This window comes from Rhinatrema bivittatum, chromosome 3 (assembly GCF_901001135.1).
Source record: "Rhinatrema bivittatum chromosome 3, aRhiBiv1.1, whole genome shotgun sequence".
NCBI classification, from domain to species: Eukaryota; Metazoa; Chordata; class Amphibia; order Gymnophiona; family Rhinatrematidae; genus Rhinatrema; species Rhinatrema bivittatum.
Window position 1 is genome coordinate 566,951,471 of NC_042617.1, and position 13,930 is coordinate 566,965,400.

The 13,930-nt window shown below is 43.6% G+C and overlaps 1 protein-coding gene across 1 annotated transcript in view; it reads right to left on the reverse strand.

Annotated features, from left to right (window-relative positions):
- LOC115088351 (nuclear receptor coactivator 7-like) overlaps positions 1-13,930 on the reverse strand; it is a 236,081-nt gene that overhangs the window by 188,493 nt on the left and 33,658 nt on the right. Inside the window, exon 2 of the mRNA XM_029596530.1 lies at positions 2,042-2,181. Coding sequence (XP_029452390.1) covers positions 2,042-2,091 — 50 coding nt within the window. The 5' untranslated portion in view covers positions 2,092-2,181. The remainder of the gene's footprint in view (positions 1-2,041; positions 2,182-13,930) is intronic.

Sequence of the window (13,930 nt, forward strand, 5' to 3'; positions counted from 1 at the left end):
CAACCTCGCCTCGGTCCAAGGTTCCATCTTTGCAACAGGTGGTGGTCAGGTACTATCTAACATAACCACAGGAACCAAGATAGCTGGATGTTCAATCAATAGCCTCACTAGTTTTCATGCAAGAGCTTCATGAGTTTGGGTAGTTCTTTAGACTGTTACAAGACTTGGTAAAAAGAAGCAGGGAGGGGCTTGGTGTTAGATTAAATATAGTAACTTGTATGCTCATCTATCTATGATAGTAGAGAACCAAAGAGAAAGACAACAAAAACTGGCTTGGATAAAAAGTGATATCCTACAAGTAGTCAAGTTTATACAAGTGGCAGTTGGGCTATATCTTTAGTTGTGTAGACCAAAATAACTAGGTAGACAAGATAGGCCACTTGTCTTTATCTGCCATCAGCTACTATGCTCCTGTCTCAGGCATATATTCATTGTGGACATCCTGAAAGCTCCACTGTCCATGTTTAATAAGCTATTTTTCTTCTGTTTGGGAGCTTCTTCCATGTGTTATGCTCTATGCTGCCATCTGATCAGCCGACCATGGAGTTGCTACAGGGGTATGTGTCTCCTGATAGGGTAAGCTTGTGGTTGGTGCACTCCTAGGAGAAAAGAACAGTTCCCTAGCACATACAAAAATTGAAGAAAAGAGTTTTGTTTATATTTATTAAGAAAAGGATTTTTCCTCGAGGATTTATAGCAAGAAGGTCAAAGCTTCTTGAGCTCCAACACTATAAAGTATCAAACAGCCAGGTCTTAGCAGCACAACAGATGGCAATATCAGAAGCATTTCACTCAATGTCAACTGGGAGCTGCATCTCGAGTGAAAGAACTGGTCATGGGTGACACCTTGGGCACCTCTTACCAGGTCTGTAGTGTTTTAGGAAATTGTTCAGTATGTAAACTTTTGAGTCAGCTCCCTTAGAAATCTAAATTTTCCCCATCATCTGCTAATACGATTTAGTTTTCTCTGCACATCGTCAACTGCATGCACAATCTGTAATATTTACTGTGTCAAAATGAAAATACCTAACACTTAAAAGTAGCATAAATGCAGCGGCAATTGTAATGCCAAAGACACTCAGTGCACTGCTCAGATACCCACCACACCAGCACCAGGCATACCAAATTTATAATGGATTCCAAAACAACACTAAATATAAATACTAAAATATAAACACAAAATTAGGACTGAATTAAATACTGGCTTCAGTGTACGCAGGATCAGATCCCTGCAGCAATAGATCACTTGTGGGAACCAAAGACATTTTGAAGACAATTTTCAAATGTCATTTACCCAAGTATCTGCCCATCTAAAAATGTTTACCTGGGTACAGAAAGTACGTGCGGGAAGTCAACTAGCTGCGTAGTTTTACCTGGGTAAGAAGGAGCATTGTTCCTGGGGGCATGTTTAGATCAGGGGAGGGAAACAATGCATACAGATTACATTTTCCAGTTTGCCAGTGGTATTTTCGTACCCGCAGAAAAAAAAAAAAAAAAAAAGCAGATGCCAATCTGCAATGGTTCCTTTTCTCCCGGGGCAATTTTCAAAAGGGAAAAACGTGCTTGTGCTTTCTCTTTCAAAAGTGATGCGAAGCCCAGGGGTAAAAGTACCTGCAGACTCTGCATCAAGGCGGGCAGTTTTGTGATGTCTACAAAGTGTAGAACTTTCGGCAGTGTAGGAACAATTAGGAATGTCCAAAACATTTTGCACTAGGCTCGGCTTGCAGTGACAGCTCTTTCAGGGTATAATTGTCATTGATGACGGCCCTTGATGAGATTCATCGTTATCAAGGTGGAAGAAAAGGCTCATCAAGCTCTTGCACCCGACAAGAGAAAGAGGAGCGTAAGGCAGACAGATGTATGATCCCGAACCCATCGGTGGGCGCGCTCCGCTGATTCCACACTGCAAAATGATTTCAGCTAGCAATGTGACCGGCCAGCCCGCAGCCAGCTACGGCGTTCAGCAACTCCACGCTTTTTCCCAACACCGAAACAAAGTTTTAAGAAAGAAAGAGTCGCTGCATGGGAACAGTATGCTTACCTAGCAAAATATCCCTGCCTCCTGTCCTTCTTCTCTTCCTTACTGTCCATGGCTCACAGCGTGGAGGCAGGGGGGGGGTCGTCTTTAGTCCGCTGGGCTGGCTGTTTGTTTTCACCGCTTCGTCTCCATGCAGAGTCCCCCTGGATTAAAAAATTGAAGCAAGACACACTCACCACTTAGAAACAGCTACCACCCATGGCAGGTAAGGCGGTCACACTGCACAGTATGCCAGGGCAGAGATAAACTTTAACTAAAAAAGAGCAAGTCACGTGCTGCAGCCCTGCCAGAAGGACAAAAAACAAACAGAAGCAAGTTCAGCAAATTACTAGGAGGAGCAGAAGTGCAGAAGGTGGGAGCATGAAACATGAAAATACAACCTACAAAAAAAAAAAAAAAAAAAAAGGACTTTTATCTTCCTTCAGCAGTTTCTAAACAGAGCCAGATCTACTTTTTTTTTTGTTTTTTTAAACATCGCTTTCTGTGTCTACAGCAAAACTCTTTTGGAAAAAGATTTTTAAAAAAGTGGCCTGCAGTGTTTTGTTTTTAAAACAAAAGCTGTGCGGGCTGGATATCTTGACAAAATAAAGCAGAATGCCTTATTGCTGCAATAACCCAGTTTACCTAGCAAGCATAAGAAACCAGAAAGCACACAAAATGTGACAACTGGCACCACTGTTGGGTGGAAATCTGCCTCTTCCAAGTGTGCACTCTCTTACAGTGAGCCGATAACCTTACTATAAAACAACAGGTCGTCCTTTATTATTCTTAAAGCAGCAGAAAGAATGAAATTACTCAAAGTATGAACGGTCTTGTTTGCAGGGCTGCAGTACCATTTTCTGGACCAACCACAAAGACGATGCAGCATCCCCTGAGCTTTTAAAAACCACCCAAGTCCCTTCTCCATCTGAACTTTGACTTGCTCTGGCAATAAAGCCCATTCTTTCACCAGTTATGATTTCTGAGGATAGCATAACATTATGCAGGACAGTGGAGCTGCTTACACCTTTTTTTTTTTTTTTTAATTACTATTTTTACCAGACCTCCAAAAGACAAATCGGGGGCAATTTTGAAAATAGCTGGGGAGGTTCCTGATCCATGAGTACTTTTGTACCCACAAGATCATTTTCAAATGCTTTGAAGATACAGGCCGGCAGGTCCATGGGCTTTTTTCCCCACAGGAGCAAAGTGCATGCAGGAAAGTACCCGTTTGGCATCCAAAATGAACTCCCCACCCTTTCCTGCCGTAGCTAAAACTATAGGTGCTATGACGCAAGACTAGTGCTTTTGGCTACACGGAGGTGGGCGCAATTTTCAAAGCAGCCATGTAGCCACACCGGTATCTAGTTAATGCTAGGGGCACAATCTGCTCTCGGGAGTCTCTGCTTCTCAGCTGTTCACGGTGCACTAAGATGCCCGCAACCAGCACGGCACCTCCCTCCGATTGATTTGGGACCCTACTTGTGGGAGAAGCAGCTATACCAGGTTGAAAGGCGCGAAGACAGGCAAGAGCCAACCAGCCTGGATGAGTGGATGTAATAACGGTTACCTCTGTTTACCATGTTACATGGTACATGTCTGTATTTTATTTGATTAATTATGTATTAAGAGGTGAACAGACAATAAATGTGTGCATGACTTGATCAGTGGAAGTAGGAGAGAGAGAGAAAAATGGAGATTCGCCTATAATAGCAATTTGCTCGTTTCTTTGCTCTATTATTACTTTTGATTTTATTCCTAAATCGCCTTTCCTTTTTGTCCATATATTTTCCTATGCTTTTATAACTATTAGAAAATGTGTGCCATTTATTATGGCTGTATCTCATTTGAGATAAATCTTAATCCCCCGAGCTCTTCCTTCACTTGTTCACTGTTTAATCCAAGGAATAAACCAAGGAAACTACAGCATTCCAGCTTTTACGCTCAGCGAGTAAGAAGTCCTAAGCTATATCATTGCAGGACACACACAATCCAGGTGTTCTTCATTAAATAGTAAAAGCTGGAAAGGTTCATACTGAACATTTAAAAGGAATCTTCAGATATTTCCTGTACTAATATTTTTTCATTCACCAATGTGAGTCCTGCAAGGTATTCTGATACATAGCTTCACCCCGATTTACTTGTACAGAGGAGCTAATAAAACTCTAAATGCTATTTTCTCTGGAATAGAATGGGAATTTTAGTAACCAGTTTATCTAAAAGTTAAATCTGCAATTAAGAATGCATTATCTATCTTTAATCTGTATTAGGCACAACTGGGTACAGGTTCTCTCAATTTTACTAAACAGGTTTATTAGTAGTACAAACCTTCCTACATTGTCAACAGAACATATGGAACAACTCAAAACAGAAATGTTTCTTTTAGTTGGCAAGTAGGATGATATTTAGCAATTGAAACCTGTTTGTAAGTATTACAAGCATAGACCATGAGGGCTCCAACCGATGAGGTCAGTATCATGGCTGTACACCACCAGTTAATACTGGCTGACTTTCTAAATATGGTGCTTAAAATAAATCTTCCTTTGTTCACATGTAAACCCCATCAGAAAGGTTTGCTGCTTTTTTTTTCCAACTTTATTCTAGAGTAACTGTTCAGCTTCAGTTCTGGTGCCACAGGATAGAGTAAAAGGGGGAAGAAAAAAAAAAAAAAAGGTATGCAAGAGGAAGTCTGCCATTCTTTAGCATTCGAGCAGGTCAATCCCCACGAGTGGGTTATTATGCACCTCTGCCAGCAGATGGAGACAGAGTAAAAGCAGACGTCACAGCCATATAGTCCCACCCAGACATCAGTCTCCAGCAGATGGTGGAAATGCGTTTCCCTTCAGGGGTTTGCCTGCGCGTAAAAAAAAAAAAAAAAGGAGAAAAGAAGAATCGAAAGGAGAAAGACAAGACGTCTATATAGCACCACTTGCCTCCTGGGGTGATATCGTGCGGACCCTCCCTCAGTAGAGTGCCCTCAGTCCAATAGCCTTGACTGGCGTGGACCTAAAATTTCAATTAGCACTTGTAGGCCGAGAAAGGCTCGGCGATAAAGGCTTTAGCCCTCTCCTCCCCGTAGCCGTGACCCGTTCCTGTTCTCAGCCAGGGAGAGCTGAGCTCAGGTAAAAGTTTTTTTTACTTTACTTAAAAAAAACAAAAACAAAACAAAACAAAAAAACAGCGAGAGGAAAAAAGCAAGCAGGAGAAAGGGTCTGTTACCTCGGCGTTTGGCTGTCCAGCTCACATCTCTGGGGAGTTCAGTGAGGTGAGGAGTTAGTGCAGGCACAGCAGGTTCAGTAGCTGTTTGGCTAGGCCCTTCTCCCAGGCTTCGTTTCTTTTAGCACGTGGTAGGCCAAGAGGTGATTTTGCACATTTTTCGCTGCGGGCCATTGGCACGCATCTCTTTTTTTGGTGTTGATACTGGGCACTCAGTTTAGGCACTTAGCTGAGCATGCAGCCTAGGCATGTATATTTGCGCGCACTTTTTTTTGTGCATCCATTTTGGGCATGGGATTTTTGCGCACATAATCTACGTGTGAGATTTTACCATTCTGCAAGTTTACAACCATGGCGTCCGGGGCAAAGAACCCTAACCGCTAATCTATTTGTGCTGCATGCTACATCAGAACCATTCAGAGCTGTCCTTAAGCCTGTGTCAGCGCTGCCTGGATGCTCGGGGAGATTTACCGCCTGCTGATTTTGCAGACAATAGTCCATCTTCTCAGTCTGCAGGGAGGGGACCGAGAGCGGCACAACAGGAGTGTCCCCTTCCTCAGTCGATCCATGGACTGAGTCATCAGGAGACACTCGCTCTCAGGATGTCAGCTTTGGGCATATGCGGCCTGGAAATGTAGAATTCTTCCAGGGATTGCAGACATTTCTATACGGGCGGTCTTCTGAGTTGGCATTGCCTACTAATGTAGGTCCATGCACTTAGAGTGCTGCTCCACGTGTCTCCACAGTCAAGCTCCATGGCAAAGCGTGGTCTGACAAGGTTCAAATGCAGATGGATCAAGATGATACCAATGATGATGGTGGTGGCTCTCCTGGTGAGAAAGGGGAGATTCTCCCAGATTTGGAGCCTTATAGAACTCTTCTCTGTTTCTTTCATACAGATGAATTGCCGAGTTTGATCTCTCAAACCTTGAAGACCCTTGGAGAAGATGGGTCTGACTCCTTGGGGATGCAGAAGGATCCCATTTTAGTCACCCTACTCAAGGCTGCTTGTTTCTTTCCCCTCCTGGAGGCAATCCAGAAGTTGATTAATATGGAATGGAGTGTATCAGAGGCGATTTTTAAAGGAGGACGTATTTAGTGTGTTTATATCCCATGGATCCACAGGCCAGAGAGCAGTTGCATTTCCCTAAAATGGATGCCTTGGTGTGTTGTCACAAAATGTACCACCATCCCGATAGAGGGAAGTGCAGCACTGAAGGATGCTCAAGATAGAAGGATTGAGGCTATTCTAAAGTGAGCCTTTGAGGCAGTGACGATGAACTTACAAATTGCTTCTTGTTGAGCTTTGGTAGCTTGGGCAACCTTGTGTCTTTGTCAAGATTCTGCTAGCACCAAGTCCGACCTTGGACCTATGATAGAACGGGGGGCCACCTTCTTAGCTGATGCAGGCTGTGATTTGTTTCATACAGCCGCCAGGGGAGCTGCTTTGGTTATTGCAGCTAGGTGGCAGCTGTGGTTGTGCAACTGTTCGGCAAATTCTATTTCAAAGGCCAATCTTAACAAGCTGCCCTTCAAGAGCTCGCTTTTATTTGGCAATGAATTAGAAAAACTGGCAAGTAAATGGGGAGAGACCCAGATCCCTTGTTGCCCAGTCTATTCGGGCATGTGGCCATTCTTGAGACTACCAGCGTTTTCAGCCTTATACAGGAGATTCTTCCCAGAGGTCCCGTTCTGGTCTCAGTCCTTTTGCCCCCAAGGACCTTGAAAGGATGTGGGCTCTGGAGATGGAGCCCCTCCATCTCAATGAAGGTTTGTGGGCTCACCTGGTGGTGCAGAAGATAGGTGGTCATCTATCCTGTTTTTATCACAGGTGGATCCAGATTACTTCAGATCAATGGGTTCTCAAAGTGGTTCAAGACGAATATGCTCTCGAATTTCATCGCATTCTTCCAGATGCTTTTATGGTCTCTCCTCACAACTCCCCTCAGAAGAGGGTAGAAGAGGAAGCGACGTTACAAAGGCTGTTGAACCAGAATGGGGAAATTCCCATTCCAAAATCACAGCGAAATACAGGCTGCTATTTCATTTATTTTGTTGAGGCCAGGAAGGAAGATTTGTTTCAGCCCATACTGGATCTCAAGGACGTCAACCGTCATTTACAAGTCACACATTTCAGAATGGAAAAGGTGTGCTCTGTTATAATGGCAGTACAAGCAGAGGAGTACATCACATCTCTAGTTCTGATGAAGTTGTTTCTACATATTCCCATCCTTCGGGAACATCAGCGGTTCCTCTGATTTGCTATTCTGGATTGTTATTACCAGTTTCAGGCTTTGCCTTTCGGGCTAGCCACGGCCCCCAAGACCTTTTCCAAGGTACCCTCCTCAAGGAGGCATTCTAGTTCACCCCTTTCTGGACGACTAGTTGATTCGAGCCAAGGACGTGCAAGACAGTCTTCACGCTTCTTGCAGGGTGGTTTCCTTACTACGGGAGCTAGGCCAGGTGGTGAATCTGGCCAAGAGCAATTTGCAAGTGTCTTAAACCCTGGAATATCTCTGGATTCCGTTCGATACAAGGCAGGGCAGAGTATTTCTGCCGGAGTCTATGATCTGCATGTTGATGATAAAGTTTGATCCCTGCGGAACTCTATTCATCCGACCAAGTGTTATCATCTGCAGGTCGTGGGATTGATGGCTGCCATATTGGAAATGGTTCCCTGGGCAAGGGCTCATATGCACCCTCTTCAGCACGCATTGCTCTCCCAATGGAGTTCGCAGTTGCAGACTTATGCTCCTTCCATTAGAAGTGAGGTTCCAGTTGGACTAGTGGTTACAGGCGGATCATCTCAGGAAGGGAATTTCCCTGAAGACGCCGGATTGGTTGGTGCTCACAACAGATGCAAGCCTCTGGGGCCAGATGGGCTCACTGTCAGAAGTTAGTTGTATAAGGGCGCTGGAATGCAGCACTGGAACATCAACAGACTGGAGGCATGAGCAGTTCGGTTACCGTGCCTGTAGTTCACTGAGTGGCTAGAGGCTCGGGCAATCTGGGTAATGTCCAACAATGTGACGATGGTGGTTTACATCAATCATCAAGGTGAAACTAAGACTCAACTGATGTCGGAGATGCACTCATGGTGTGGCAGAGCAGCATCTCCTAGACATCTCCGCCTCTCACATTGCCAGAAAAAGACAATATTAAAGCCGATTTCCTCAGCAAGAGAAGCTTGGACCTAGGAAAATGGGAGCTGGCGGACAAGGCTTTTTAGCTCCTGATGAACCGCTGGGGCCTACCCATTCTAGATCTGTTGGCGAACTTCATCTCTGCGAAAGTTCCACACTTCTTCAGTCGCAGGTGGGACCTAAAAGCGATGGGCATAGACGTTCTCATTCAGGAATGGCCATGTGGTTCCCTGCTGTATGGCAGGCTGGTAAAGAAGATGGCAAGTCAAAAAAACATCGTCCTTTTAGTGGCTCCTGGTTGGCTCAAAGGCTGTGGTATGCCGATCTCCAGAGACTTCTTGTGGGCAAGTCCTCTCCAACTACTGTCTCAGATGGATCTGTTATGTCAGGGGACCATTCTGCAAGAGAATCTGGGTTGATTCTGACTTGCAGTTTGGCCATTGAAAGGGCTAGGTTGTTGAAGCTCAATTATTCGGCTGCACTAATATCCACTCTTCTTCGGGCCTGGAAATTTTCTACTTCTCTATCTTGTGTTAGAGTTTGGAGGATCTTTGAGGCCTGGTGTTCTAAACGAGGTACTCAACCACTGAGGGTGGATATTCCTTTGATTCTGGATTTTTTACAGGATGGCTTACTTAAGGGTTTGGCCCTTAAGGTTTAAGTTGCAGCATTGGCTTGTTATAGTGGAAGAGTCAATGGAGGGCCTTTGTCTTCCCATTTGTACGTGTCCCGTTTCTTATGGGGAGTTAAGCATCTTCAACCCCGGTTGTAGCTTCTGGTGCCTTTGTGGGATCTTAACTTGGTCCTTGAGTTCTTGGCAGGTCCAACTTTTCGACCGCTGCATACTCTTTTTCTTGTGGCTTTTTACCTTAAAGACAGTTTTTCTGGTAGCAATCTGTTCAGCATGTTGAGTCTCTAAGCTGCAGGCTCTTTCCTGCCTTGAGCCTTTACTCCATTTGACTCCCGGTGTGGTTAAACTTTGGATTTTGCCCTCTTTTTTGCCAAAGGTGGTTTCAGAGTTTCATTTGTTGCCTGCTTTGGATAGGGACAGAGATGAAGCTGAGTACCATGTTAAGTGTCATTTATTGCGGTACTTGGAGATTATTAAAACTGTTCAGAAGTCTTATCACCTGTTTGTGCTTCATGGTAGAGGTAAACAGAAAGCACCCGTGACACTGGCAACGATAGCCCACTAGGTTAAGGAAGTCAGTACGGCAGCCTATGCGGCTGCTGAGGCGGCATTGCTGAAACAGGTTAGAGAGCATTCCACAAGGGCTCAGGCGGTATCATGGGCAGAGCTTCATTTGTTGTTGCCTACTGAAATTTGCCAAGCAGCGGCATGATCATCTTTGCACACATTCTCCAGGCATTACCGCTTGGATGTTAGGGCGCCACTTTTGCGCAGGCAGCATTGATTGGACCGCTGGCAGCCTCCCACCCTTCTTGAGATTATCTTTGGTACATCCCACTTATAGAGATTGACCTGCCCAAACGCTGAGGAAAGAATAATTACTATTTATCTGATAATTTCCTTTCCTCTATAAAGGCAGGTCACAATCCCCGACCCGCCCTCAGCCGTCAATGTTTTAGTTTGTGGTTAGCCTTTCTTCGGGCGAGCTATGCAGAGTATGATTCCTGCTCTTCATTGAAAACTGGTAAGTGGCTTCTCCTCTAGCCCTTAGTTTATTAGCTATGTTCCTTCTTTTGGCTGAGCTCAGTGTACCTGTTGGTTGGGAAACATGAATGATTGATTGTTAATAGTAATATTCAAGTATAATCAGTCTTGTCCACAGTTTGGGTTTTCCAGAGAATACTAACGGGCTGATGTCGGGGCGGGACTATATGGCTGCGATGTCGGCTTTTGCTCCATCCCCATCTGCTGGCAGAGGGACATAACCCACTCGGGAGATTGACCTGCCCTTACTAGAGGAAAGGAAATTATCAGGTAAGTAGTAATTTCTCCTTGGTTTTCCACAGCAGGAAAAAAAAAGTTTTGTTTTTTTTGCTCCCGTAGGAAATATTCACTGAAAATTGAGTTACTTCTCCCTTGAGCAGGAGTAAATTTATTCAGAGGACTGGGGGAAGCAAATTAAAGGCACTTATCTAGATGAATGAATTATTGTTTGAGGATAACAATAGGGGACAGTCAAACCTTTCAATGAAGCATACAAGCAGACTCCAACTCATGTGTGCGGTGAATATCTTTTTTAAAGTGTTAAAACACACTAAATAGCAACCAAATAGCTATTTTAACAGGCGATATCTGAGGAACAAAATCTGTGGTCAATGGTGAGAACACATTTTGAGTACTGTGTGCAATTCTGATTGCCGCATCTCAAAAAAGATATAGTTGCAATGGAAAGATACAGAGAAAGGCGATCAAAATGATAAAGGAGATGGAACGGCTCCCCTATGAGGAAAGGAAAAAAGGTTAGGGCTGTTCAGCTTGGAGAAGAGACGGCTGAGGGGGGAGATATGATAGAGGTCTATAAAATCATGAGAGGTCTAGAACGGGTAAATGTGAATCGGTTATTTACTCTTTTGGATAATGGAAGGACTAAGGGACACTCCATATAGTTAGCTAGTAGCATATTTAAAACTAATCGGAGAAAATTATTTTTCACTCATCGCACAATTATGCTCTGGAATTTGTTGCCAGAGGATGTGGCAACAAATTCCAGTTAGTGTAGGTGGGTTTTGAAAAGGTTTAGATAAGTTCCTGGAAGAGAAGCCCATTAAGTGCTATGAATCAAGATGATTTAAGGGAATAGCCACTGCTATTACTGGCATTAGTTGCATGGGATCTGCTTAAATGTTTGAGCAGTTGTCAGGTACTTGTAATCTGGATTGGCCACTGTTGGAAACAGGATGCTGGACTTGATGGACCCTTGTCTGACCCAGTATGGCAACTTATGTTCTTATGCTTTTTGGCCACTATTTGCCAAGCAGAGGATCAAACTTTCAGGGGTAAATCATCCCAATGCGTGGTATGTACTAGTACATGAACTCCGGTATATAAAAGCCTTTAAATAAATAGATGCAAATGTACAAGTTCATTTCACTTTTAGTCAGCTGGCTACTAAAGGTCTGTTCGCTATATTCACCCTTACAAGTAATAGGCAAAACAATACAGTACTTCAGCCAAGGGATATCCTGTAAGCAAGCCCTTTTCCTTTGCTCAGCCTCTGCCAGAGATGGGAATACATTATAAAGATCTCAGAATTAGCATGTAAGAAGCTTTCACATCTACACCAAGAAAGCCTAAAAATGGAAAATTTAAACATTTCTTTTGTTCTTTCTGACTGAATTACTAATCATGCTTTCTTTAAATTTGGTAGTGCTGTTTAAGGAGAGCAGATTTGTGAAAAATTTTAAATTTTCCTTCCAGCAAAAAACACAAACAATTATCTACAGACGTCTAGTTGCTCTTGCGATGAACACAGCAAAAGCAAAGTTCTGCATACATGATCAAAAAAGTACTGAAATTGTGTTCTACTTGGAGGTGTTAATGCCTATTTTTGGCACTTTTAATTTAATTTAATTTAAAATTTTTATATACCGACGTTCATCTGGGATATCACATCGGTTTACAGTGTAACTGAAACAGGCGCCTGGGATGGCGGTTTACATCGAACAGATATAACGAATTTAACATAAGAACAAATGAGGAGGGGGAAAAGAGGAGGGAAATAATTAAACAAAACTTATGAGCAAAATTTACAAATATATATAGAGTATCACTATGTACAAAGTATTCATAAATACAGCAATGCCATGGAAATACAATTGTGTAGAGTTATACGGGAGGAGGGGGGATGGGGAGGGGGTGGGGGGTGTAGGTGGGGAGGAGGGGTGGATGGGGTAAAAGGAGAAGGCGAGCTGAGAAATCAGGAAAAGGTAAGAGGACTGAACAGGAAGGGGGCGAAGGAGGAATTTAGAGGTGGGAGTGAGGAATGGGGGAGAGGGAAGGAGAGTATGGGTGTGAGTGTGAAAGTGGGGGAATTAGGTGTATGCTTTGGTGAAGAGCCAGGTCTTTAGCTTACGTTTGAATGTTTTTGTGCATTCTTCTTGTCTTGGTTCGTTTTACAGAGAAACGTTTTATTTACCGTAGAAATGTTTGTTCAAAGTAGTTCTTTACAATTAGGCAGAGTAAAGACAAGTTATAGTCCCCTACATCAGGGATGGGGTTACATTTATTTTACTGTATTCTTCTTTTATTTCCTGATGGTCTATCTTTGTTTTTCCCTTTAGTTTTTATTTTTAGGTACTTGTTTCAAAGGACAAGCTATGTGGGAGCACAATAGTTCAAGGTATTTTTTAGTCATACAGGCTTGTTTGCATAATGATAAGACCTGTTATAAATTTAAGATTTGTATATATATATATATATATATGCAGCTGTAAAATATATTGGAGATTCCTAGATACCAAGAGGAAGTTTTAGGAGTTAGAGAGAGAGAGAGAGAAACTGAAATACCATCTTCCCCCACATTCCACCTCTCCTCCCTGCTCTTAACTCTCATCTCCTCCAATTTCCCCATGTTTCACTGTTCCTACGGTCACATCTCTCTTCATATTCTTCCTCTGCCCTCATCTTCCCCCATGTTCCTTCTGTCATCTATGTTCTTCTTCCCTTCTCTCCCCATGTTACTCCTCTCCCCATCTGCCCCACCTCCCCATGTTTCTACTTTACCCTTCCATTTCACCCACTTTTCTTCATCTCCCTCTCAATGTTCCCCATGTCCCCTCACTATTTCTTCCCTCACCATAACCTCCAAATATGTTCCAGTTTAGAAAGACAGCACACAAGAGGAGGAGGGAAATGCAGCCACTGAGACCAGAGACGAATGCTCCGTTAAGCCCGCCAGCTCTGCTCCTGGTGCATCCTGGTGAAGATGGGCAAAAGAAAGGGGTATAATGTCAATTAAAGGGCCTTCTCTTTGGTAGCTGCCACAAGAGGCTCTACCCAAGCCGGGATTTATGGACAGGCCTACTAGGCCTGTCACCTAGAGTGGAAAATGTTTGGGGGAGGGAGAGGCAGCAAATTTCCTGCATCCTCAAGCCCCACAATCTAACCCCAAATCTCTCTCATGCATATTCACTAGGGATATATCCTGAAAACCTGACTGGTTTCCGGCCCTTGAGGACCGGAATTGCCCACCCTTGAAATAGCAGGGCTGAATTAGCCAAGACATGTGGGGAGTCCCCAAGCTGAGGGATGCAGAAGAGCACTTGATGAAAAGCAACCCAGATCTCCCCCCATGAAGAGTGGCCTACTGGGTTAACAGGCTGCACAAAACTGCTAGCTCAGGGGTCAGGAACCTTTTTGGCTGAGAGAGCCATGAACGCCACATATTTTAAAATGTAATTCCATGAGAGCCATACAATATGTTTAAAACTAAATACAAGTAAATGTGTGCATTTTATGTAAGATCACACTTTTAAAGTACAATAAGTCTCTGAAAATATTACACCAGGCCTTAAGACACCAATACATCTCCTATTAGGAAAACAGACCAAGTCAGGCTGCTATAGAGTCCTACACAGAAACTAC